The 26,519-nt window shown below is 43.2% G+C and overlaps 1 protein-coding gene across 4 annotated transcripts in view; it reads right to left on the bottom strand.

Moving 5' to 3' along the window:
• WDFY3 (WD repeat and FYVE domain containing 3) overlaps positions 1–26,519 on the bottom strand; it is a 212,536-nt gene that overhangs the window by 8,960 nt on the left and 177,057 nt on the right. For all 4 annotated transcript variants that reach the window (XM_060247100.1, XM_060247102.1, XM_060247101.1 and 1 more), the window contains 15 exons: positions 25,899–26,019; positions 25,124–25,209; positions 19,974–20,054; positions 18,171–18,225; positions 17,801–17,920; positions 16,741–16,858; positions 12,682–12,788; positions 10,834–10,987; positions 10,141–10,232; positions 8,982–9,194; positions 6,758–6,905; positions 5,905–6,059; positions 4,932–5,090; positions 3,579–3,758; positions 1,836–2,018 (listed from right to left, as the gene is read on the bottom strand). In XM_060247100.1, coding sequence (XP_060103083.1) covers positions 1,836–2,018; positions 3,579–3,758; positions 4,932–5,090; positions 5,905–6,059; positions 6,758–6,905; positions 8,982–9,194; positions 10,141–10,232; positions 10,834–10,987; positions 12,682–12,788; positions 16,741–16,858; positions 17,801–17,920; positions 18,171–18,225; positions 19,974–20,054; positions 25,124–25,209; positions 25,899–26,019 — 1,972 coding nt within the window. The remainder of the gene's footprint in view (positions 1–1,835; positions 2,019–3,578; positions 3,759–4,931; positions 5,091–5,904; positions 6,060–6,757; positions 6,906–8,981; positions 9,195–10,140; positions 10,233–10,833; positions 10,988–12,681; positions 12,789–16,740; positions 16,859–17,800; positions 17,921–18,170; positions 18,226–19,973; positions 20,055–25,123; positions 25,210–25,898; positions 26,020–26,519) is intronic.

The following is a 26,519-nucleotide window of genomic DNA, read 5'->3' as shown; positions in this document are numbered from 1 at the left end:
AGTAGAACTGTAAGATCCGAGTCCAGTGGTACTTTAGAGACCAACAAGATTTTCAGGATTTGAGCTTTTAAGAGTCAAAGCTGACAAAGGGATCTTTGACCCTTGAAAGCTTATAACCTAAAAACTTGGTTGGCCTCTGAAGTGCAGCTGGTAGAGATTGGCACGAACCGGGAAAATGCAATTCAGTTTGTGGTTCATGGCATGCCCAGTTCATGAGCCATGAACTGTCATGAACTTTTAGGGACTCAACGAACTTGTTCGATTTCTGAGGTTTGTGACTAAGCAGAAAGGGCAAACTTGCCACAGATCTCTGTCTGACTCTCCTCTATCTGCCCTCCAAGTTTGGTGATGACTGGAGTTACAGGGTCCAAGTTACAGCCCCCCTAAAGGAGGCATTCCCCAGGAAAGTGCTTTCTGAGGAAATGACAGGTGGCCATTTTAGGTCAAGTTCAGAAAGTTCAGGAATGTATAGACTGGATCCTGTGCAAAGTAGAGACATCAAAGGCACAGGGGACTTCCCCTGGATGCTCCTGTACCTGTCCTCTTAAGTTTCATCCCACCTGTCACTTTGAAGTTTGCTAAATATTTAGATTGAAGTTTGGTAAATATTTACATGTATCCATTCATGAACCACAACAAACAGCTTGAAAATTCATGTTGGTTGACCTGCCGCAAGCTTCGCTTCACGAACCAGTCAAAATTTATCATGAGCTTTCATTGGTGAGCCAGCTTGTGCCCATCCCTGGCTACTGGATTCAAATTGCATTGAGTATAACCAGGATCCAAAGAACTATAAAAAGAGTTCCATCAGCCCAACATGATACTTTTGGGTAAAGTTATGTATAGTTTTTGATAAAGGTGTTCAATTGTGTACGCCCACTTACTGGCACAGCCGAGATGTGGGTATATCTGCCTGATTTGCTATTTGAGAGAATTAGGCCTCTGTGTAATTTGGCAAGGGCTTCTCAGGCAATTTCAAGACACTAATTTGCTATTAAAACCAAATGGTCATTTTTCAAAACCACAGAGGAACACTTGAAAAACACTTCATAAAGCATTAAAAAGCAATTCGATCTAGTATTCAGAAGAAAAAATATCTTTAAGAGGAAAAGAACATGTATGCAATCCCAACAGCCCTCTAATGGACATTTACATTCATAACCTTCGTATTTATGGCTCTTCCTGCTCATGAAGAGCTGGGAAAACTAACAACGCGTGAAAAATCCCATTTGCCTTGACAGCAATGCGGCAGTTAAAACAGTATTACATTCCTGACCCTGCTTGTCCTGTATGCCCAGATTAAATGGGGCGGAACACTTTACCCACTTGCTTAGAACTTGATCTTTGAAGCTACTTTAGTAGTAGTTACCTGAACAGGGAAAGAGCAGCAATTTGGAATAAGTCCCCAGAAATTCTATACAGGGGATTCCATGACACATTTTAAGAGGCTACTATAACATCAAGCACTATGGAGACCTGGTTTGCGTTTCTCTCATCAATATATGCAAACTATCCGCTAACTGGGGAGGGGGCATGGCTCAGCAGTGGAGCAGTGGTCCCAGGTTCAATTCCCGGCATTTCCAGTTAAAAGGACCAGGCAATAGGTGATGTGAAAGACCTCAGCCTGAAACCTTGGAGAGCTGCTGCCAGTCAGAGTAGACAATACTGACACTGATGGACCAAGGGTCTGATTCAGTGAGGGGGTGTCTCAAGTGTGAGGTGGCCCTAGGAACAAGAGCAGCAGAGGCACGTAACAACGTCCCATGACATCAAGTAGTTAGAGAGATATGCTATCCCTTCCATACATTTATCTCAGCGTCGCCATTGGTACTTACTCGGACCACCCCATCTGAATGCCCGGTCACAATAACGTTCTGAGTATCCCATTCGTTCATTTCCGACATGCAGCAGCACAGGATTTGCTGGCTGCGCCCGGTGAAAGTATTCACACTCACTATGGGATTGCCATTAATGCTCCACACGTGGATGTAAGTGCCAGCACAGGATACAATGTCCCCCTGGAAAAGGGAAAAGAAAGTTCTGAACATGATTAGATCTTAAAAGAAAATCCTCGGGCAAGAGTGAAGGCTATCCAACACAAAGCTGCGTCATCATTTGATGTTCCAAGGGTGGGGGAGGGATCTCAGAAGAAAGGCAAAGCTGGGTTGGCCAGCTCAAGAATCTCCAACTGACTCAAGACCCTATCAGATCTGACTGTGTCATGCTTTTCATATATAGTTGTAATAACATGTGAAAGTCCAAGCATCATGCAGGCATGGCCAATTGGAAAAACCATTCCTCCCCAGTTGTGGCCTGGGCCTAGGAGCATCACATTGGGTAAAGCCAATGAACTGGCCCCACCCATGTGGCGCTCCACTACTGATACACAGCTCCCACCTAAAAGAATGGCTTCTGCTCTGCAGGCAGAAGGTCCCAGTTTCAGCCCCTGGCATCTCTAGATAAAAGGATCAGGTAGCAAGCGATGATGTGAAAGACCTCCAGCTGAAACCTTGGAGAACCACAGTAGACAAAACTGACCTTGACAGAACAAGGATCTGACTCAATATCAGATAACTACTTCATGTATTCAAGCACTGTGGAGCATCTTTATTGTAATGTACAATAAAGCCTCTGTCCTCAGAAGAATCAGGCTCCCTAGCTTCTAGGCCCTCACAAATCAGGTGCAAGAACAGCAAACAATGCTTCCCGACTACTAATGCTAGATTTCTAGAAACAGCCAACAGGCAACTTTAGTCAATTGGTGGGAGTGAAAAGGGCTGTTAAGTTGCAGCCAGCTTATGGCAACCCTGTAGGGTTTGCAAGGCAAGAGACAAATGGAGGAGGCTTGCTATTGCCTGCCTCTGCATAGTGACCATGAACTTCCATTGTGGTCCCCCATCCAAGTAGCAACCTGGGCCAACTCTATTTTGGCCCAGTTTGGTGTAGTGGATAAGTGCGCGGACTCTTATCTGGGAGAACCGGGTCTGATTCCCCACTCCTCCACTTGCACCTGCTGGGATGGCCTTGGGTCAGCCATAGCTTTCATAGAAGCTGTCCTTGAAAGGGCAGCTGCTATAAAAGTACTCTCAGCCCCACCTACCTCACAGGGGGAGGGAGAAGGTAGAGGAGATTGTGACCACTCTGAGACTCTGAGATTCAGAGTACAGGGCAGGATATAAATCCAAAATCTTCCAAAATCTTCTACATAGCTTCTGAGACGAGGCTAGCCTTGGCCATCCAAGTCAGGGTTTTGATCAATTAATTATTATTTTACAAAAATGTATACCCTTCTTCTCCACTAACATGTTTACAAAGTGGCTTTCCTTGCTGCCAAAAGGCCAAGAGGGACTCTTCTGATTTGTTTTCATTTAGTGATGAATTAACAACGTATCACCTTAAAATACCAACACTTAAGTTTTGTATGTGGTGGTCTAACCCAGCAGGGAGAGAATGGCCGTGGACACAACCAAATAAAGTCATTTTCTAAGTAAGATATCTTTGTAAAAGAAGCAGCCAATGTAATCTTCCAGAAAGCCACATCTAGCAAGGATGCTTCACCAGTGCACGTTGGTTCGTACCGTCAGTTCGTTAATGCAGAGTGCTGAAACGGGGGCCCGGTGACCCCGAAGCTGGGTTACAAAGGAGAGTTTATTCAAATCCCAGATGATGCAGGTCCGGTCACGGGATCCGCTCACAATGATGTGATAGGCCAGTGAGGCTGTCAAACACGTGACTGTCTCCGTATGGCCCAGCAGCGCCTGAAAGGACAGCAGAAGGGGATGTGATGAATGCCAAAACATTTGCAGAGGAAGACAGCAGATCTGTTTAGCTTTCAAGAAACGAAGTAAAATGCAGACTAGGGGAAAAATGCATCATTGCTTGCTTGTAACAGCCAGTTAAATGCAGTTTCTGAGCAACGCTGTGCTATGGAAAGAGAATACAGCAGTGGAGGTTGCAGAGTGTGTCTATGGGAGTTTCCCAAGCAAGCCTCAGTGAGCTGAACAGAGAATGTAGATGGTGAAATCAACAAAGAATTAATCAGGAAAGGGTTTAGTTCAGGAGGTTCAAAACAGGTTCCTTATACAAGTACTACCTGCCTCCCAGACACTCATTTCTAGTCCAGAAATCTCTGCAGAGACAAGTGTTCACTTGGTTGGCTGCAAAGGTATCAAACTGGGTGAACTTAAAGAAGGAGAAGATGATGATATTGGATTTATATCCCACCCTATACTCTGAACCTCAGAGTCTCAGAGCGGTTACAATCTCCTTTACCTCCCCCCCCCCCACAACAGACACCCTGTGAGGTAAGTGGGGCTGAGAGAGCTCTTACAGCAGCTGCCCTTTCAAGGACAATTCCTGTGAAAGCTATGGCTGACCCAAGGCCATTCCAGCAGGTGCAGGTGGAGGAATGGGGAATCAAAGCCGGCTATCCCAGATAAGAGTCCACGCACTTAACCACTACAGTTGTGACAAAAGCAATTGTTTGAAATGGTCACATAGATGGATTCATGCAAAGCTTTCTAGAGCCCTGGCAGCACCCAGAGCACTCCTGTCCCTTCTCTCAAAGACATTTTAGTGTATACACCACGGGGAGGACATATCTCCCCATTTACATTCACACCACGAAATACTTCCCCAAAGGTTTAATTTCATGTGTCAGCATATAATGCTAGAACTCTGCTTTCATACAGAGTAGCAGCGGTTAGCATGTCGGACTAGGATCTCAGAGACTCAGGTTCACATCCCTACTCTGCCATGGAAGCTCGCTGGGTAACCTTCAGCCAGTCAGTTCCTCTCAGTCTAACATGCCCCACAGAGATGCAAGGATAAAATGCAAGAGAGGAGAATGGTGTAAACAGTTTGGGTCCCCGTTAGGGAGAAAGGTGGGGTATAACTGAAGTAAAGAAAAATATGCTGGAATACATAGTTACCTGCTTAAGAGTGAGTGCTTTGGCTTTTTCCTTGGAAGTGCCCATTTCCCACACGCAGACAACCGTGCTGGTTCCCCCAGTAATGACCAGTTTGGGATTTGGGCAGATGGCACAGAGAACCTGGCCCCATTCCGACAGGCATTCGTAAACAATAACAGCCTAGAAAAGTGAAAGAGTTGAACAAAGCCTGGGTCAACTTACCAAGGAACAACCAGTCCAACATTGTATGTCTGTCTCAGAAAGATCCAGTTCAGGGAAAGGCAGTGACAGCGTGTATCAAAAAAACCCAAGACTCAACTGTAGGAGGGACAAGCGGGCAACATGTTTCCTACAGTTTGGCCCCGTAAGGCTTAAAAGTGGGTTTCTCCTTCCCCAAAAGCTAGCTCCAAGACACAGCAGTGCACTTTGAAGTTCTACTCTCCACCAAGGAGCTGGGTTCAGGGATCAGTCTTTGCAGAGGGGAAGCAAACCCAAGGAGGGAGTGGTAGAAGGACAATTGGTAAATTCCAGGGACAGTGTGGAGTCCTCCACTCCCCGCCCCCAATGTGAAATGCCCTGGATTTTTTTTACTATTCACAAGATAGTGCTCTAACAAATTATATGGGTAAACTTCAAGATAAGAAATGCATAGGAACTGTTCCTTAGAAACCGAATGCTTTCCCTCTCCTCCTCAGCTTAACGATATGCCAACAGGATACGGCACAGTGGTAGAACATCTGCTTTGCGTGCAGAAGGTTCAAGGTTCAATCTCCACCTTCTTCAGTTGAAGGGATCTGGCGGGAGACAATGTGAAAGACCTCCACCAAAGACCCTGGCGAGCCACTGCCAATCTGAGTAGACATTGCTGACCCCAACGGACTTGGTATAAGGCAACTTCACACGTTCACGCTAAGCAATCATTTTTTTCTACCATCAACTATGTAAGGTAAAGTTAACATTCAGAGGAAGAAGTACAGAAATTAAGGATGCGAACCTTGTCTGACTCGTAGGCTCCTAGCCGACAGCTGAGATCTGCGTAACCCCAAGCAAAGGTTTTATTCCAGGCAGGTGGGATGAGCACTTTATTCTGCTCGACGGCCAGAATTCCTTTGTCTGTGCACACGATCTGCCCCACGGGCTCCTTCAGCTCTGCTCAAAGAATAAAAGAGGCGACAGAGGTGAGCAGCAAACACAAACTTCAGTTTAGGAAAACAAATGTTCCCTCTGTCTGAGATTCAGCAAATGCTACACCTATCATGGTATCATATCAGAAGAAATCCCATGTTCTGAGTCTAGGGTGTGCAGCGATAGAATCACTTTCAGTTTGTGCAAGCAGACAGCAAGGAGTTATTTTAACACTTCTTCTAAGACTGTTGCTCACGCAGAAATCTTCCATGGGATCCAACCCATTATTCAAGTCTTGCTTAAGTTTGTGTGGCTTGGTGAGTGTAAGCCCCTATTTTGATGGGATATACCAAATATCAAGTGGGCCAGGAGAGCCAAATTTGATCTCAGGTCCCTCATTGGATACAGACACTACAGAGAGAGATTAATGTATTAAAGTCGTACACAGGTATGGCTCTAGCCAAATGCTCCTGCTTAGCTGTGGAGTCTTGTGAGCACAAATTCTACTTTGTGAGTGAATGACAGTAAAGTTGTGAGCTGCTGCATAAATCAGTTTGCTCTGGGGCCATTTTTCCTGAGCTAAGACAAAAATGTGTGAGCCGGAGGCTAAAAAAGTGAGTTCACACTAACTCAACGGGAACATTGGCTCTAGCAGAGTATACAACTAAGACAGACAGTGTCAAACACAACCAAGGGTCAGCAAAAAGGCCAGCCATGTTCACCTTTTACTGGTGCAAGAGAAGGCCTGAGGTTGTCTAAGTGATGGAAAAAGATCTTGTCACTTGCAGCACTGGGTGGGACAGAAATCCCAATCAACTCTCCATTCATTCGGCTTCTCACTCGCTTTGGTGGATGCGGTTTCTTAAACAACTGCAGCAGGAGAACAGAACACATGACAGGATTACACACAGCAAGATTACATATAGTTGGTTGCTGGAACAGCCCCTTTCAGAGCTCGGTCCATGAGGCTCATTGCAAAGATACTCTCCAAGGAATACCCATGCTTTGGGATGGAACAGATTATTTTGCTGTTCCTGCTACTAGTGCAAGGGAATTCATTCATTCCATAGTATCCCTGGCCATGAGAAAGTCACAAATGGGGAAATAAGGCAAGGCATAAACTTTTGTATGGTTTATTAAGGTTGCTTGTTGTGGAGAATCTGTTCTGTCTGAAGTGGTTCATTTTTCACTGAAAGGACTTCTACCAGCCCTGATCGAGTTAAGTAGTAGAACAGAGAAAAATTTTCCTGCGTACTTGTCTCAGAGGGCCAAGAATGGGATTTCACACCCATAGAAAACATGCAGGCTGTTTCCACTTACTTCAGTCCATCACGTGATGAGGATGAATCGGTAACATTTCAGTGTGTTTATCACATCTAACATCACCCCAGGCATGCAAAGAGGATAAGACAGTGTGCGATTGCAATAAAGAAGGCCAACACCATGCTGGGAATTATTAGGAAGGGAACTGAAAACAAATCAGCCAGTATCATAATGCCCCTGTATAAATCAATGGCGCAGTCTCATTTGGAGTACTGTGTGCTCTTCCTTCTATCCCGTTTGTAATGCAGAGATCTAAAGCACTGCTTCCGGTTTGGGCTGAATAATATTTTTAAAACTAAAATCATAATAATAAAAAAAATAAAGCACTGCTTCCATCCCTAACCAGCCTAAAAAGAAACCAGCTATTTCTCCGCTCCCTTTTGCAACTTCACTTTGTAGCTCTTTTGCTGGGGGTGGAGTGCTGGAACGGAACTCAACTCACAGCTCATCCCTCCATCTGCTGTGATTTGGGCTCTGATGCAACGGCTAGCTTCCGGCTTCTTCAGCAGCTGTCCAAGTTGCTCGGTCAAGCTGAACATATCCCTGATTGGCTTGCAGTCTGATCATGAGGGCTGACCAAGGTAAGGCTGACAGCGGAACTGGTTCACTGAGAAGTTTTTGACATCCCTCATCCTGATACCATAGGATACCATGAAATGAAAAGCACCCCTTCTGTTCCTGCCCAGCTTAGAGGAACAGGAAGAGAATGCGCCATCAAAAAAAGGTCTGGTTAACATGCCCTGGGGACCTCCCTCTCTAAGCACATCCTTTCTCTTTCCTTCCACCTATGCTCCAGTATCTGGTCAAACACATTTGCCACATTATACTAGTTTGCCAGCCTACTTCCTTCTGTGACTATACAAAAGCATGTGCTTTGAGATTGCTTCTCCTCCCCCACCCCCATGACCCCTCAGACTTAAGCAAGGAAAACGCAGATCTCTCAAAGTGCAAGACCAGAGGATGAGCGAATAAACATTATAAGTTTATGGAAATTTTTCTTATCTTGCTCTTTCCCATTAAAATAACAAAGGTAGCAAATAAGAAAAGTATAATAAAAATGGTAAAATCAGTCACAAAACCATATTTCACAGTGATAGCCCTCATGTGTGATTAAAATCACTGATAAAGAGGCAGATTTCACCCAACACCTAAAAGATGTTAGCAGAGATGCCAGGTGAATTTGAGAACAGGTGAAGTTTCACTTATCAGGGGGCCGACCCAGAGTGAAGTCCTCTCTCCAGGAACCAGCTGCCTACTTTCAGAAGAAAGAAGAATCTAGAGAAGAGCCTCTTAGTAAGCAGGCAGGTACATAAGGGAACAAGTGGTCTTTAAGAACCGCCCATTCCAGAATGTTTATGCCCTCACATGTCAGTGCTAGGGATGTGAACTGTGCTTTGAAACAGACTGGGAGCTTGTAAAGTTCTTTCAAATGGGGAAATATGTTTCCCACAGTTATCCCCAGTTCTCAATCTGGCTGCCATATTCTGGATTCAGATGAAGTTTGTAAACTGACTCTTAAGTGAAACCCCCGCAAGCGAAGTCTTACAGTAGTCAAGCTTGGAAATTATCATATAGTGACTCTGTTGTGTGGTCCTAAACAAATCCAAACTGAAACACCATTACCTGTTTGGGGATCTGTCCAAAGTTATTAATGAATCCTATGGTGGCTGTTTCTTTTAAGGGATCATTTATGTTGTATATGTCCACTTGCCCCTCGTAGAAAAGATGATGGAAGACATTGACAGCTTCTACGGCGGCAGGTCCTTGCTGTTTATAGCCAAAGATTAAGTCAATCCACTCATGTAGGTGTGCACTCACAAAATCGCATTCCAAAGCCTGTAATTTAAAATATATATGTTAGATCAAGCATTACCTGTTAGTGCTTTAGAGGGGGTGGGCGAAACACAGAATATCTTAATGAAATAGTACAAATTTCACAGCTGGTACTGGCTGGAACCCAAAGTTGCCCTTGGGCAAACAGAAACTTCTCTGTGTGGGGGTGGGGTGGGAGGCAGGATGTAATTTCCCGCTCAAGATGCAAGTTCCCAGCCCTCCAGAGAAGCCTGGTGGGAAGGCACAGGTAGCTGTGGGGGGAGGGAGAGGCATATCCTGTGGGTGGAGAGCCAATCACAGTTTATTGGTCCAACCCACTGCAGCCAAGGGTACTATCAGATAGGAAAAGCACCATGATGTCTTTAGCACCATGATAAAAGGAAGTACTTCTTCACCCAAAGGGTGTGGAATTCACTGCCACAGAAGGTGGTGGAGACTACAAGCATAGCCAGCTTTAAGAGGGGATTGGATAAAAATATGAAGCAAAGGTCCATCAGTGGCTATTAGGCACAGTGTGTGTGTGTGTGTGTGTGTGTGTATATGAGGGGAGGGACGGTAACTCAGTGGTAGAGCATCTGCTTGGTAAGCAGAAGGTCCCAGGTTCAATCCCTGGCATCTCCAAAAAAGGGTTCAGGCAAATTGGTGTGAAAAATCTCAGCTTGAGACCCTGAAGAGCCGCTGCCAGTCTGAGTAGACAATACTGACTTTGATGGACCAAGGGTCTGATTCAGTATAAGGCAGCTTCATATGTTCATATATATGTGTGTGTGTTATGTATGTATATGTGTGTGTATTCACACACACACACATATATTGGCTACTGTGTGACACAGTGTTGGACTGAATGGGCCACTGGCCTGATCCAACATGGCTTCTCTTATGTTATGTTCTTTGCACAAATACCAACTCAAGATCTGGATCAAGGAATGTGATGGACGAGGTATATTACCTCCCGATGAACTCTGATAAATTCACGGGGATCGCCTTTAGCCCATGGGGGCAGTATCACATCCCCAAGCTTAGTGCCATTCTGCTTGCAACCTATAAAAACAAAACACTGGCTTTTAGTAAAGCAGAATTTGCTTGCAATTAAGGGCATGTTTGAATGAGACTCTGGACCATGGGTGGCCAAACTGGCTTAATGCAAGAGAAACATAGGAAAAAAATCAGACATTTGAGAGCCTCAAGACATGAATGTCAGAGGTTTGAGAGCCCTAAGACAAGGAAAGGAAGGGAAGAAAGGAAGGAAGGAAATTTATTTTATTTAGTAGGCTTATGTTCCGCCTTTTCCCGTAAACAGCCTTCCCATAAAAAGGAAGGGAAGGAAGGAAGGAAATAAATAGATGGGGGAGGGGGGATGGAGAGGTGGAAGAGGTGGAAAGAAAGCTCTTAGAGCCACACAATATGTGTGAAAGAGCCACATGTGACTCCCAAGTCACAGTTTGGCCACTACTGCTATGGACTATTGAGTATACAGTTCAGGCAAGCACTCCAACTCTGATATCAGTCTTATAAGCATGCTCTCCTGTTAACAGTTGTAGGATATATTGTTACTAAACACATGTAACAAAATTATAACCATTATTCAGCAAGGTATGCATCAGAAAGGAACAGTAAGGAGATCAGAAGCCACTTTCCCCACCTAGATCAAAGTTGTTGGAATTGAGCAATAACTCTGGGAGGTAGAAAAATTCTGGGATGAGCTCCTTGACATCTGCCATGTTGTGCTTGGAGGCAGAGTACCAGGCTTCACGCACGCTGTGGAACATCCTATCAGCCAGGTCAAAATGGCCGCCCTTTAGAACAAAAAGAGACACATTTTTCATTACATCGTGGGAGCTGGCTGGGCTGGTCATCACAACTATGAATCAAGAGTGAAAACAACAACAAAACAAAACACCATGGCTGGGGAGGGGTTGTGTGTGCCAGCCCTGTTGTGATAGATGCAAGGATCCTTTAATCCTTGGAGGTCCTGGTTTCAGGAAAAAGAGTCTCTTTCTGGGGCTGGAATTACAAACTTCTCAAACTGCTGCCTGGGAGATGAGTTTCCTTTAAGGAGACAGATTAGCAGCATGGTAATGACCATTTGCGCACTGCTCAGGAAGAGGCAAGATAGATGGCTTTTTGAATACAGTGAGTAGGGTCATAAAAAGTTGGGGTGTGCATCTTAATTTGATTGGAGAGAAGGCGGGAATCCACTCCCAGTTCCATGAAAAATTAAAGTTTAGCCCTCCTCCCTGGGACAGGAAGCTCTGAACAGACTGTCAATAACAAACAGAAGGGCTAGGGAACCCAGAGAAGTAGTGGAGTGAAGTCCTGACCAGCCTCTTTTTTAAAAGTTCCTGTCAGCTTGTAGCTATTCCATAAAAGGGAATGTGAAGTAACGCCAGTGACTATACCACTCAGTTAGCCACATATGTTTTTATTATGTTTACTAGGTTTCTTTTATTAGTTCTGTAATACCATGTAGCAGTTTGATAGTTTCCCAAAGCTTTGTGCTCTAGTGAACTTGGGCATGTATTTTAGTAAACATTTTTTCCTTTTTAAAGGTCGCAGGCTGCAGTCAAAGAAATCTCACCCGTGGATTTGATCGCTCAATCCGATTGGAATAGACAATGCAGACCTTGGTCTTAAGCAGCATTTACCACTTTTTAAAGTTATATAATTTTGTTGAATCAAAATGCTTTGCAACAAAGCATGGAAAAAGCCAGAAAAACCCATCTACTAAACTGGCCAAATGCTTTCCCAAAAGCTTATCATCAGAGGTATTCTGCGTTTTCATGAAAATTCAAACTTAGATCTTGTTCAAACAAAATGCTTGCAAGACCACTTTTACTCCTACAATATTGACACTGCTCATGCCATGTTTAAAGTCTATAAAGGTAGTCAGATTAGCCTACTGCAGCAGAAACAAACAAGAGTCTTGGGGCAGCGTACAGACTTAAGCTTTCGTAGATGAGCACAATCATCTTCAAACGGAAGCATTCAAATTAAGCTGCCAACATACCAAAGCAACAAGCACAGTGGCCATATTCCCTTGAGCACACTAGTGTGGCAGCCATGAGGACTACAACATAAGTGTCAGATGTGTGTGTGGGGGTGGGGTGGGGAGGTTTGTTTATTAAATGGCACACAACGCTGCCTTATTCTGAATCAGATCCTTGGTCCATCAATAGAAAAGAGCAAGAGTCCAGTCATACCTTAAATAACAAAATTCATGGCAGGGTAGGAGCTTTCATGAGTCACTGCTCACTTCCTCAAGGACACTATGGCCTACCTAGACTAGCAGGGGCTCTCTTAAGGTTTCAGTTAGAGGCCTTTCCCATCACCTGCTCTACTACCTGGTCCTTTCAACTGGAGAGGCCAGGAATTGCACTTGGGACTTTCTGCATATCAAACAGATGATCTACATCTGAGTCGCAGCCACTGTCGTCACATGTTGGGTCTTACAGCCAAGAAGGGGCAAAGGTTTCAGAAGTGCACGTCATACCTGCAGCCTTAAAAATATCTGTGTGAAGGGCTCCATTCGCACAAGATACGAAGCTACTATCATTGCAGATGAATAGTGTGTCCCATAATGATATGCTGGCGTCTCACCTGAAAGGGGGGGAAATGAATGCAGTAATTGAAAAGGAAATGCCCATAAATTAGGCCATACTAAATTACTTCTTTTTTTTTTTAATGCAGAACTGTGACAATAAGACACTGATAGCTATTTACATTTTTATGATTTAACACTGCAGCTGCTTACACTGGGAGCAATCCATTAACTGGTGATCAAGTAATTTGCCTAGCAAGGTAACAAATATTTTTATAAAGTTTTCAAGCTGTACTTCAAATTAGCCACAGTATGTGCTGCTGAACGTATGGCTTCTTTAGCACCTTTTGCCATCTCTTTTGGCTTCTTTAGCATCTTTATCAGGTGATTTAGTGTTGTAACATTTCCACAAATCACTGGAAGCCACCAGGCTTCTATGGGTTGATTAAGTTATACAGCAGAGCTTCCTCAACTGAATAAGACAAAACTCCTTAAGCAAACAATACACCTGTTCCCATCTCCCCAACTAGCAATACCGAGACTGCCTGGGTTGGATGTGCAGCCATGAGTAAATCAGATTAAAGGGGAAAAGTGACTGAGCAAGTTGGCCCAGGATAACAATAGCAAGACGGCTGAATCACCACAAACTGCTGCAGACTGAACGAATCAGCTACAGCTCAGCTCATTATCAGCCTGTGATGCCATTTAAAGTCCCCGCAAAAAAGGAAGAGTCAACTAAAAAACAAAACAAAAGGCCATCCCATTGCTCTCAGACCTGCCACAACAAGAGAGTTGTGCGTCATAACACTTGAGGCCTACCAAGGACAATTACAAGCTTTCTTTGGGAGACCTGACTCACTCCTTATAGCAGCAGCCCACAGTGGGCAGTAACACTCTATTTCAAAGGTGTGTCAAGCCAACAATACCACAGCTGCTTATTGGTCAGGCTATCTTTTTAAGAGGAGGAGGAAGTGGGGAAAAAGAGGGAGGCCCAAATGCAATGGAAAGGAGCTCCTTTGTTTTATTTTTTTGCAGAAGAAATACCAACAGAAATACCTTATTTCTACCTACAGAAGAAATAAGGGAGTTTCTCTTGCTCTTGCCTAACAATCCAAGCCTACTCAAATGCCACCTCCTTTGCACAGCTTTCTGGGCAAAGGATTACTCAAGAGAATAGCAAAATGAACAAAGAAGGTAAGGAGAATTTCAACTCGGAACAAACCGGGTACCCCAAAAAGTTGAAAAAAGAAAAACCTCGTCTATGGAAATATCCATGTCAAATACAAAAAAGTTTAAATTATATATTAAATAGCAACTTTAAATAGTAAATAGTTGGAACTGTAAATAGTAAATAGTTGAAACTGTAAATAGTAAAATCTTTGTATCGAAATCCATCCATTTCAGTTTATCTGTATATCAGGAAGGTACTTACATATGAAACCAAAACGGATGAATATTCATAATTTGAAGTTTTAGTGACTTAATTTTAGATTTTATTTATTTATTTTTGTAATTGACACTGATACTTACATAGGCAATTCCCGCCCCTCCCCCCCAAATCTTTTTGGTTACCCATTCTGTAAGAATGCTTGAAGGAGCTATTTGCTAGAAGCTGTATCATAATTCAGATGAGAATAACACAGAAGGACAATTCTAGCTGCAATTAACAAGCACAGAGTAACATTCCGCATTTCCTTTGGGAACATAGCTGTATAGCTTAATAGGATAACTTCAGCTGAAGATGGAAAATCTTTACCCAGTCCAATTTTCAAATGCTCTACAACTGACAACTAATAATTCTTTGCCTATCTGTATGTCCATCACATATGCAGATGGTTATATACATATATATCATGTGCAACATATATCATGTGCATTCTTATCCATTTTTGCTATTTTAAACAGTGACTAGTGCCACTGATATAGCATGTGGTTTTATTCTTATGATTTAGTTGTGATAAAGGGAGAATTTAAAAAGAAAATCAGTTAAGGGGCCATGAACCAATTGCTGCTGTCTTGCTGGGAGAGTGACTTTCCTGCCTCCACAGGGCCACCGGTCAATGATAACTGACAGATTAAAGTCCTGAGAACATTTTCTTGAAACAAGTCCCATTGAATAGACTTGCATCTGAGCAGAACTGCTTAGGGCTGGTCCCTTAGTGACTCAAGAGAAGCTGGGTGGTGTTGAAATGCGGGCAGGGACCGCAGCCAGGTCACTGCAAAGAAGATGGAGGGAAGACAGAGTTGCTGCAACTGGAATTTGCCAAGACAAACCAGGACTGAGTCAAGTCCTTGTTCCCCAACCTAGCCACAGTTAAATATGCTATGGCTTTTTGTTACATCTGAACCATGTCATAAGAACTGAACTAATGCCCCATTCCCTACAACCTCCACAGCTATCCAAACATCTTTGCTGCAATCTGAGTCTTCAAAAAATGGTGATGACTGATAGCTTATATCAGGGGTGGCCAACCTGCTTAATGTAAGAGCCACATAGTATAAATGTCAGATGTTCAAGAGCCGCAGAGAGAGAGAGAGAGAGAGAGAGGGGGGGGGGGAGGGAGGGAGGGAAGGAAAACAGATGGGGGAAGGGGAAAGAAAGCAACTTTAAATTGAAATGCATTCTCCAAGCTATCGGTTGACTTGGCTTGGAGAAGTGATTTAAAGAGAGAAATATCTTCTCCAAGCCAGTCAATGGAGCTGGGGAGCTTTGAGAGCCACACAATATGTATTAAAGAGTCACATGCGGCTCCTGAGCCACAGTTTGGCCACCCCTGGCTCATATCCTACCTTTCACCATCCAATTAAGAGCTGCCTTTTTGAAATCCCCACATTTGGAAGAGGGAGGGGGAAAGATCTTTATGTTTCTTCAATTAATATTCCCATGTCTGTCCTACACTTTTGTTGCTGCTGGGCACAAAGAAAGCATTTAGCTGTGTGTCATGATGATAAGTCTAATGAGGCCTACAGGCTCCAGAGAAGCCTGACTAGGAGTAGCTATAGAGGGCCTACATTTCCCAGGATCCCCTCTGGCCCTCCAGTTGCGTGGCAAGGGATGGGACCTGGGAGGAAAGCTTAAAAGGACCAAACACAGACAGGGTGTGTTCTCTCAGAAAAGGCTGCAGGAGAGAAGGCAGCAGGAGAGATCGCTTATCCAAGGGGTGAGTTTGGTATTAGAGAAGGGAACTTTTAGCAAGTTGTCTTAGGGCTTTTCTTTTTGTTTTACACCACCTTTACTGTATACATATTTCACTATTGCACTACATGTTTATCACCTACATTATTGTTTGAGCACTGTAAATAAATTGTTGCTGTTGTTTAACTGCCTGGGTCCTCAAGTCTCCTTGGTTGCGGTTAAGAGGTGTTTACTAATAAGGAAAACAGGGGTGGTTGGATGCTGTGGGCTCTCCCATGCAGACCGTCACCAGAGTGGTGGCAGCCAGCAGAAGGCCCTCCTAGGCCTCTGCTGTGTGACGGTGTGGTATTTGGGTTAAAGGAGGACCCAACATGAAATGGACCGACTCAATCAAGGAAGCCACGGCCCTCAGTCTGCAAGATCCGAGCAAGGCTGTTAAGAATAGGATGTTTTGGAGGATATTCAGTCATAGAGTTGCTGTAAGTCAGAAGTGACGTGACAGCACACAACGCGCACACACATCCATTGGGTTAATAAGTTTATTGAGGTATCTTATCCTTGTAGTTTCAGGACTACTTATTTTCCTCTAGAGTATCTGTGCAGTAACAGAGATACTTGGCCTTGATACAGCTGCAGAGATGCATTAGCAGAACGATTATGGGAAGGTAGTAGCAAAAGTTTTATCTTGTGCAAATACCTCTACAGATCTCTCTTACATGTACAACATGCGTAAAGGAGAACAGCTGAAGCTGAAAAAGTCAATGGCTATATATTAATTTGTAGGCTGTGTTCTAAGGTCTTCGCAATCAATGCAATTAGCACTGCACTATTAGGTAGAGTCACATCCTTCACACCCTTATGCACAATGGACTTACCATTAGGATCTTCCCAGTCTTTGTAGCGCTTCTTATACTGAGCTAACCTTTCCTCTGTCTGTGCCCCCATTGGTTTAGACAGGGTTCTGAACGTCTTGGGGTTGGTAAGGTCCAGCTCCTTTAAGCCAAGAGCCAAGCAAAAACGAAAGTCAATTCTTGGAGAGGATTTCTCATTGATTCACACTTTCCTGACCATGAAACATATTTGTGACTCACTACATATGTATGTCAATAAAGAATACTCTCAGCATTCCACAATTAAGGGTACATCTGCCCATCAATCTCCAAATCTGACATATTTATTTTCTTCACTATGTTTCCCCTTAGAATTAAAAAAATGGTGACAATATAAACTAAGCTTGTCATTCTGGTTTGGCCCTTGCGTCTGTAATTTCATAGAATCATAGGGTTGGAAGGGACCAAACAATGCAGGAAATCCACAAATACCTCCCCACCACACACCCCCAGTGGCCCCTGTTCCATGCACAAAAAGTTTCTAGTTCTTGATTTTTTTTAAAAAAATACTTTACAATCTAACTGCTCCAGCAGCTTATAAGATAACCTTCCCCTACTGAGGCAAAGATTTTGGTATCATTGCTTACAAACCACTGCCAGTCTAGATCCATATTTCATATCTAAGCACTATAACATTTAAGCAGCAATCAGCAGCACAGTTCCTAATGCCTGCCAGTCTCCAAACCTAATGGGAAGTGATTTGGAAAAATTAATCATATTATACAATAATTTTGTCATGATTACTTCACTTGGGTCCACCAGCCCCTTCGAAGAGCTTATTTCATTCATAAATGAATGAACGAACACTCATCTAGTTAAAAGTTAGGCCTTTAATTTCAATATATAATTCCACATCACAAAATTTAGGTCAGGGCTGATTCTTGGGTATTAGCATCATGCTTCTAGCCAACTAATTAAGCATTTTTCCAGACCTAATTCAGGCTACTTTTAAATGTTGGGATTTTAGGCTTCCCAAAAACAGATTTTATAAATGGTGAACCTTACTGACAAGATCAAGCATAAAAAGAGACAGTTTTGTGTTTACCTCTGAATCATAGTCTGCAAGAATCCACGGGAAAACAGGATACTGCATAAGGTCATTATAGGATCGGCCAGCCAAAGTGTTTAAATGCATCAAGTACTGGAAATTACTGATTTCACCCCTCTTTGTAGAGATTAAAGCAAAAAAAAAAAACAACAGCATTTCAATTCATTTTCTAATAAGGAAACTTACAACTTCTAAGTCCTCTGGTGAGGTTGCTCTCAGGTTTATCTAATTTTTAGGAAGTTGTCTACTTCTTAACAAAATATGGAAACGAGAAATGTAGCAGAACATTTGGACACAAGAATTCATGTCCACGTACTCCACTTTTCCCACATAGGAAACAGGAAACTAAGCTACATTTTCTGCTTACCTCCCACCTTTGTGTGACAGATTTTTCCCCAACTAGAGTGCTCAGCAAGCCAGACCTATGAAAAATCAGAAACAGTCAGTATTTCTGCAATAGATACATGCAAGTTAATATATGTAAAGTGGACTCTCTTTATTTTAATCCATTAAATCACAGCTGTTACTGTATCTATGTTCTGTAAAGATGTGTCACAACAATGTAGTGTAACACCCAGCACTACATATGTATGTCAACAAAGAACGCTCTTAGCATTTCACAATTAAGAAGGGTACATCTGCACATCAATCTCCCAATTTTACATATTTATTTCCTTCACTATGTTTCCCCTTAGAATTAAACAAATGGTAACCATATAAACTAAGCTTGTCATTCCAGTTTGGCCCTTGTGTCTGTTAATATATGTAAAGTGGACTCTCTTCATTTTAATCCATTAAATTACAGCTGTTACTGTATCTATGTTCTGTAAAGATGTGTCACAGATCCAGCTCTCCACCTAGCCACTAAAGAACCTCACTGGGCAGTCTTGAAAAAGCAACATCCTCTCAGGTGCTTTGCACATGAGGACACGCTTGTGTGAATTTTCAACTGTGGCTGCAGTTGCTGATACAGTACTGCAGCAAGGAGGCTTCCACAGGCCAGATTCTCTGCAGCATCCCTGCACCAGCCTCCCAGCATCAACTGCCCTCCCAGGTTCTCCAAATTCCCAGCATTCTCTCTAATTACTTTCACTGCAAAAATACACCTTTCCTCTTATATCTCTGCAACAAAAAGCAGTAGACTTACTCTTTTAAAAAAATGATATCTGAGAATTCAGAGAACCTGATCACTGAGTGAAAAACAAAACAAAACAAAAGAAGTCCCCAACAGCAAGGTGAGGAAATGTCTGCCTTGCAGAGAAGAGCAAGTAAAATGGCTGCTGTGGGACTAGGAAAACTCATCAGCATCACAGCCATCCCGGGTTTGCTGTAACCGTTCCCGATACTTTGCATCAAAACAGGCTTAGGAAAGATCGGCGAAAAGCGGAAGGAAATCTGGGAGGTGTACCAAAATGCTGTGGAGAAGCAGAAAAAAACAAAACAAAAAACCACTTCCCAAGCACATCGAACTTGGGGAAAAGAAGCCACAGGGAAAAGGCCTTAGTCTGACCTACTTTCATCAACAGCTCTTGGCAAAAACAACTAGATAACTTAATAAATGCCCTTCCCTTAGTTCACTGCGCAGGGAAACACACATGGCTGGAGAGTTCACACCGTTCATTCTCAAAGAGACCATCAATAGCATGGAGGAATTCTGCTGTTTCATCCACTTTTCTTGGCTTCTGCATTGTTTGTTTTCATATTTTACATTGGCAGAAATGTAATACTTAAAATATAGTTAAAAACAAACAGCTTTTCACATCTGGAATCATTCTCAATAATGAACAGAATGGGGGGGGCCCTCCTAATTTGGCAGCTCCTTCTGAATACTGGAGCCCTCTGGAGCTTTGCAACAGGACCTCGGGCTTCTTAAAATTATGGGAATCCCTTTCCAAGAACTCTTTCCAAAATTAATATATTGCTTCTGTGAAGAAACAGCCCAGCCAACAGACTTCGAGGAGACTGTGACAAATTAGGATTGCATGTATATTTCTGCCTTCCTTCTTCTTCAACTCCCCTTTATTTATTACTCAGGAAAATACACGTTATCTATGTGGGAGAAAGAGGAAAAAAACAGAAGGCTCAACCTTTGCAAAATCTGGATGAAGCAGATGACTGATTAAAACCAGCATTTACTTCCAAATGCATAAAACAAAGCACAAATGCTCACCCTTGCTCTACGCTGGTGTTGGGTCGCTGTCCGGACACAGATTCTGAGCTGTCGGTTAAAGATGGAACTACAGCCAAAAACCTTTTCAAAAATTAACATAATAGTTACTCAGTATGAAAACAGCAATATGGTATCCACTTTTGAGCTATATGGCAGAGCAGAAAAATCTGTATAAAAGCTTCATTTATTTCTAGATATATTATTGCGCCTGTAACTATAGCTTCAAAGTACCAAGTTTATGCTTTCTTTTATGTTTTTCTTTTTGTCTTTTGTTTATTATATTATATATTATATATTATTGTATTGTTTTATTATTTTATTTAATATTTTTTACAAAATTAAGATAATAATAGTAAAAGGGGTGGGGTACATGCTCCAATTAGACTTAGACTCTATGTTCAGACATCAGAAAAGCAGCAAACTTCTATTACACATCAGTACAGTTTTTTGCTGTGCTTATGCATACACCCCACCCCAACCCCTCTAATGCACAGAGCTTGACTGAACACATCCTAGTCTGATCAAGGCTGTGGCTGAGTGACACAGCATCTGCTTTGCATGCAGAAGGTCCCAGGTTCAATCCCTGGCATCTCCAGTTAAATGGATCAGGTAGGAGGTGACGTGAAAGACCTTTACCTGAGATCCTAAGAAAGCCACTGCCAGTCAGAGTTAGGCAACCAGCAGGCAGTGTGGTGGGACTCAGCAGCAGTAGGGAAGGTCTATACCAGCATCTCTGTGTCATTGCAAGCAATGTGGTGACAACGCTGAAATCCTGGTATAGGCCTCCCCTGCTGCTGGTAAGTCCCACCGGCCAGGCAGCTGACTGGCAGTGAGGGGCAGACCCACCCCACCCGGTCTCCAGTGTGGATATGGCTATCCTAATCAGAACACACAACTTTATGGATCAATATACTGATTCACTATGAAATCTTTATGGATAAATATACCGATTCAGTATGAAGGCAACTTCATGTGCTCAAACCTCAGTATGCTGAGATGTTCTAAGGAGACTCCTTGGTAAACTGGAGTTTGCTTTTCCTCACAAACCAGAATTCCAAACCTGGGTTAAATCTCAGTTTAGAATCCCAGCTTGCCTAGACTAAACAACCTCCAATTCACTCCTGTATTTGGGTATCAAATACAGGAGCTTGATCGTGTCTTACTTATTGAAATAATTTTACCCCACATTTCTTCTTGGCTTAAGATAGTATTGCAGCAAGATCTGTAACAAGTACCTTGGCATAAAGAGTGCAAGGAGCAAGTGGCACATACAGGTACAGCAGGTATTTATGCCGCACAAGTTTAATTTCAGGGGGCTGTGAGATCTGAATGTAGCCTAATATGGTGGCTACTGCCAATTACTTAGCACCTTAATTAGGCCACTGTTCCTATTTTCAATTGTTACATATATACTATGTACTGCAAAAAAAAAAGTAGTAAAATGTACACTTCAATCTTCAGAGCTGATGTTATCTAAACTGGGGGACGCATGTGACTTGCTCATTACAAGTGAGAAACAAATGCACATGTATTGAGAACATGTAAATCATTGTAGAATTGCTGCTCATTCACCTCAGGTCTTTCCGCATTCCCATTCTCCTCACCAGTGAGTTCCTGTTGCTTTTTGGAGGGAGGGGTGTGTGTGTCTGTTTTGCACGTATTTTGCTCCCTCTAGTGGCTAATTCAGTTTCAGATCATTTATGTCCCTGAAGCATTAAAAACTTCAGTTTAAAGCCAGACATAAACCAATGCAGTATTGAACTAACCATTAGAGAAAGAGAAACAAGGAATGAACAGCGGGCGGGGGGGGGGGGGGGAGAGTCAAAGCAAGAGGAACACACAAATGAGGAAGAGAACTCGAAAAGCCCTTAGTCTGCCTCCCCTCTGCCCCTCCTCCCCGTCTTCAGTCAGCCTAGAGCTTTTACTACCCAGAATAATTAATGCCATCTGGAAAATATTTTTATCCCTGAATACAGGGTTGAGGCTTAAACAGGCTTTGCATCATCTTGATGGCTGGAGCAAACCATTTCCTATTACTAATTTTTGTCCATAGAGCCAGTTTGGTGTATTGGTTAAGTGTATGGACTCTTATCTGGGAGAACCAGGTTTGATTCCCCACTCCTCCACTTGCACTTGCTGGAATGGCCTTGGGTCAGCCATAGCTCTGGAAGAGCTATCCTTGAAAGGGCAGCTTCTAGGAGAGCTCTCCCAGCCCTACCCACCTCACAGGGTGACTGTTGTAGGGGAAGAAGATAAAGGAGATTGTAGGCTGCTCTGAGACTCTGATTCAGAGAGAAGGGCGGGATATAAATCTACGGTCTTCTTCTTCTTCTAGTTCTGTTCAACTACTGATCCATGAAAGGACCTATTATTTTAGGCCCTGACTGCTACGCTTCCTAGCCTGTTTAGGATTTTTTGTCAGAATCGTCCAGAAGGGTCAAACTCATTTGTTACAAGGGCTGGATCTGATATAAATGTTGTTTTGTTGGGCCGGGTCATGCATGCATCGATTATTAACTCATTAATTATTAAGATGAATTTAATCCTCATTAAGTATGTGAAATGAAGATTAAGTTCATCAGCAAGTAATATATAATTCTTAGTGCCCATTAGTTAAAGATAATACAAAACAAAGAGCACATTCTGGAGTCTTCATCTGGATTTTCTTGGATCATTTTGGATATTCAGAAATCAACTACGCGGTTTGAAGGACTTTATTTCCTGAATGAATTATTTTTTGGTCTGGATATATGGTTCAAGGCTAACGATGAACTTCACTGTAAATGAATGAATTATTATAAGACATGTACAATTTATTAACCTGAAGGATATATTGTTTGTATTGACTAAGTGCAGGTTATTATTAGGGGTGTGCATTCGGTTCGGCCGAACCGTATATACAGCCGAATCAACACTGATTCGGCTGTATACGGAATTGGCCATAGCCGATTCCCATTGCCGCCTATTATGCGGCAGCCGAATACGGCTCGCCGTATACTGCCGAATAGCTATTCGGAAGTATACGGCTGTCAATGGAAAAGGCAGGAAAGTAGCTTCTGCAGCCTCAGTGGAGCTGCTTGCCTACTTTCCCACCTTTAGTGGCCTCTTCCCGCCTCTCCCATAGCCTCCCTGGGATCAGGGAGGGGGGGAGGGGGAAGAGGAGCCCCAGCAGCCAATCCAAAGCATGCATTTGCAAAATGCATTGCAAAAACAAGAACCCCAAGACTGTCTTACCTTGTCTTCTCTAGTCCAGGGAAGTCTGGTAAGGTTGAGTGAGAGAGCAGCAGCTGAAGCCAAGGGCCAGCCAGCAGCAGCACAATCTCTCACACTGACTTATTTGGCCTGAGCTTTCTTGTTGGTGAAAAGGCCACTTTTTTAACACTTGGCCTTTTGTGATTCTGCTGGTTTTGTTTTGGTTTTTTTAAATTACCTCTGGTTGGTGTGGGGGTTGGCGAGGGTGTGTGTGGGCTGGGTCACTTTCTTGTTTTTATAGAGTAGATTGTGTGTTCTGTGGCAGGGAAGCTGGCACCTGGGTGAGAGACCTAGAACCAGCAGGCTTGTTGTGGTTGGCCAGCTCTCTCCGTGTTGTTTGGGGCAGGGCTGGAGAGCTGGCATCTGTAGATTGTGTGTTCTGTGGCAGGGAAGCTGGCACCTGGGTGAGAGAACCAGAGCCAGCAGGCTTGCTGTGGTTGGCCAGCTCTCCCCGTGTTGTTTGGGGCAGGGCTGGAGAGCTGGCATCTGGGTTTGCTGCAGCCAGGTCTGCAGAGCAGACCTTGAGCAGATTGTGTTTTGTGTGGCAGTGACGTTGGCAACTGGGTTTATATTGCTTCCAGGCCTGCAGGGTTCATAGAGTAGATAGAGGGATGTAGTGCATTTGGGTCCTATAGAGATTCTCTGATGTGGTTAGGTTTGGCTTTGGGTGCCCGAGGAATTGGATCCCCTGGTCCAATTTTTTTTGGCCTTGTGGGTTTTGTGTGGGACAGTGCCCTGAAGCTGCACAGCAGTTTGGGGGGCTCTCCTCAAAACCCCCTGCTCCCCAGAGACACTTTTCCCACGACAATTACAGTGAGGAAGTGGCTAATTGGGCTTTCCCCATCATTGTTGGCAATGGGCCTTTTGGGGAGCCCAAAGACAAAGACCCCCTGGCCCAATCTTTTTGGAACTTGGGGGGGTTGGAGGGGAGAGTCCCCTGCAGGTCCCCTGCAAATTTGGGGGCTCTCCCTCAAACCCCCTGCCCCCCAGTAGCCTCTAATTATGCCCTATGTTGCCATTGATTTCAATGGCCCATAGGGTATAATGATGGAATAGGGGCACCCTCTTTGGGTGCCCCTGGAACGGGATCCCCTGGCCCAATCTTTTTGGTACTTGGGGGGGGGGTTGGAGGGAGAGTCCCCTGCAGGTCCGCTGCAAATTTGGGGGCTCTCCCTCAAACCCCCTCCCCTCCAGGCGGCTTCAAATATACCCTATTTGCCATTGATTTCAATGGCCCATAGGGTATAATAGGGCCGTATATTCGGAAATAGCCGCGCATCTACCGTATATGAGGCTATTCCGAATGCGGTATTCAGCAGTATACGGGGATTCCGATTTTTTTTCCCCCGTATACTTCCGAATCCGTGTAATGTTGAATTTTTTTTTTTTTGCACACCCCTAGTTATTATCGTATCTTTGAAGTACATGAAAGCAGAATGAATGAGAATTTAAAATATATAATGCTTTAGTTATAATTTTGGAATTACACTGCATTGATCTTTCTTTGTACCACTGATCTTTGTTTGTACCCATAAAATGTAATGCCAGATAATGGAGATATTAACTTTTTTTTTATAAAACACACAGGCGAACCCAATTAACGATATTACTTTTTACTCAAAATACAAACATGCTTTAAACATTAACACTCTTGCAGCATTTCCTTAAAGTGTCTTCCCCGATGCCCAGCCTCCCACTTTCACTGCTCACTACTTATGAGCACTGGGACAGCATACAGGGACGTAATGCACAACCTCGGACATCTGACAACAAAGTTAATAAGCAGTTGCTTGCAGGCCAGATAAAAGACCTGTATGGGACAGTTCATGGCCATATGTTTGACACCCCTGATGTATACAATATTTACTGAAAGACAACTGAAAACCAGTTTATAATACCTTTGGTAGACTTTATTTCTAACCCCTTTCTGAAAAGCGAGAAGGTAGTTGCGTCCATCTCCCGAGAACACTTCGACAGCAATTGGCTGCAATGAAATAGCAAGTTATTTTAAAAGTTGTCAGCAGGACATTAAAAAGACTGCTGTGGGCTACTATGGGGCCCAGAAGAATTTTTAATTTTTTTTTTAATCTGCGCAATCGATTTATGACCTCCCCTTTGCTTGAATCAGTGGTGAATAGTCAAACAGATGTTTAAAATTATCTCTGTTGCTTCTGTCAAACTTTTTTTTTATAAGAATGAAATTTGTTGGCTTCCAAACAAAAGCATTTACAAAAGGAAAAAGGAAAGGTCCCCTGTGCAAGCACCAGTCGTTTCCAACTCTGGGGTGACGTTTCTTTCACAACGTTTTCACGGCAGACTTTTTACGGGGTAGTTTGCCATTGCCTTCCCCAGTCTTACACTTTCCAAAGGTATATATAGATAGATTCCTCTTTGTAGTAGCTTCTTCCACTTGAAGCACACAGGAAAGTGATTCTCAATGCCCAGATATTAAAAATATTACTTATACTATCTGATGTCTGAGACTCTCAGTATATTATGATGTGCCCAACTGAGCTGCCAGACTGTATTATTCACTTTTATTGGTTTTAACTGTTGTTTTACTGTTCTTAAAATGTTGTTATCCGCCCTGAGCCCGTCTGGGAAAGGGCGGAATAAAATAAATAAATAAAACTGCTTTCCCCAATAGAAAAAATTCAGCAACAGTGGCATCACCTGTAACAGATATCGTCTTTTGTGCACCTCCTTGATATCTTCATATGCAAAAATACTGCATGTTCTTTTCAATTGACTTGGGCCCTGTCGTGCTCCCCTAGGTATAATTGGCTCGTGCATACTGTAGAGAAGAGGAGAAAATAACACTATATAATCTATTCGGATTTTCATTAAAGTTAGCATCATTTGCTAAGAATGCAATTCAGGAACATCCAGCTCTGGAGATTTAGGGGTGGAGTGTGGGGAGGGCCGGGCATAGTGCCATACATAGTGCCTTCTAAAGCTACCATTTGCCCCACCTGCCCAAAGGAACTGAATTCCCCAGTCTGGAGAGAATTCTGGGAGATTTCCAGGCCACCTGGAGGCTGGCCACGCTTCTATTACACAGTTGGAATGGAAATACACCACGGGCTGAGAAAAACTGTAGATCATAGATTCTATTAAGCAATTCTAGTTTTTCCTCACCAATCTTTTATGGTCACACTCATTATATTAGCTTTAACAGCAATGCTCAATATGTTGCCAAAATCATACTACTTTAATTGGGATTTGGGGACTAAGATCTGATTTCACATTATTCTGCTTAGATGTGATTATGTCTTTCAAGCTGCACTAACAGCA

The sequence above is a fragment of the Heteronotia binoei genome, chromosome 9 (genome assembly GCF_032191835.1).
Source record: "Heteronotia binoei isolate CCM8104 ecotype False Entrance Well chromosome 9, APGP_CSIRO_Hbin_v1, whole genome shotgun sequence".
Taxonomy (NCBI): domain Eukaryota; kingdom Metazoa; phylum Chordata; class Lepidosauria; order Squamata; family Gekkonidae; genus Heteronotia; species Heteronotia binoei.
The sequence above is the reverse complement of the archived record's forward strand: the minus strand, read 5'-3'. Positions and strand labels throughout refer to the sequence as shown.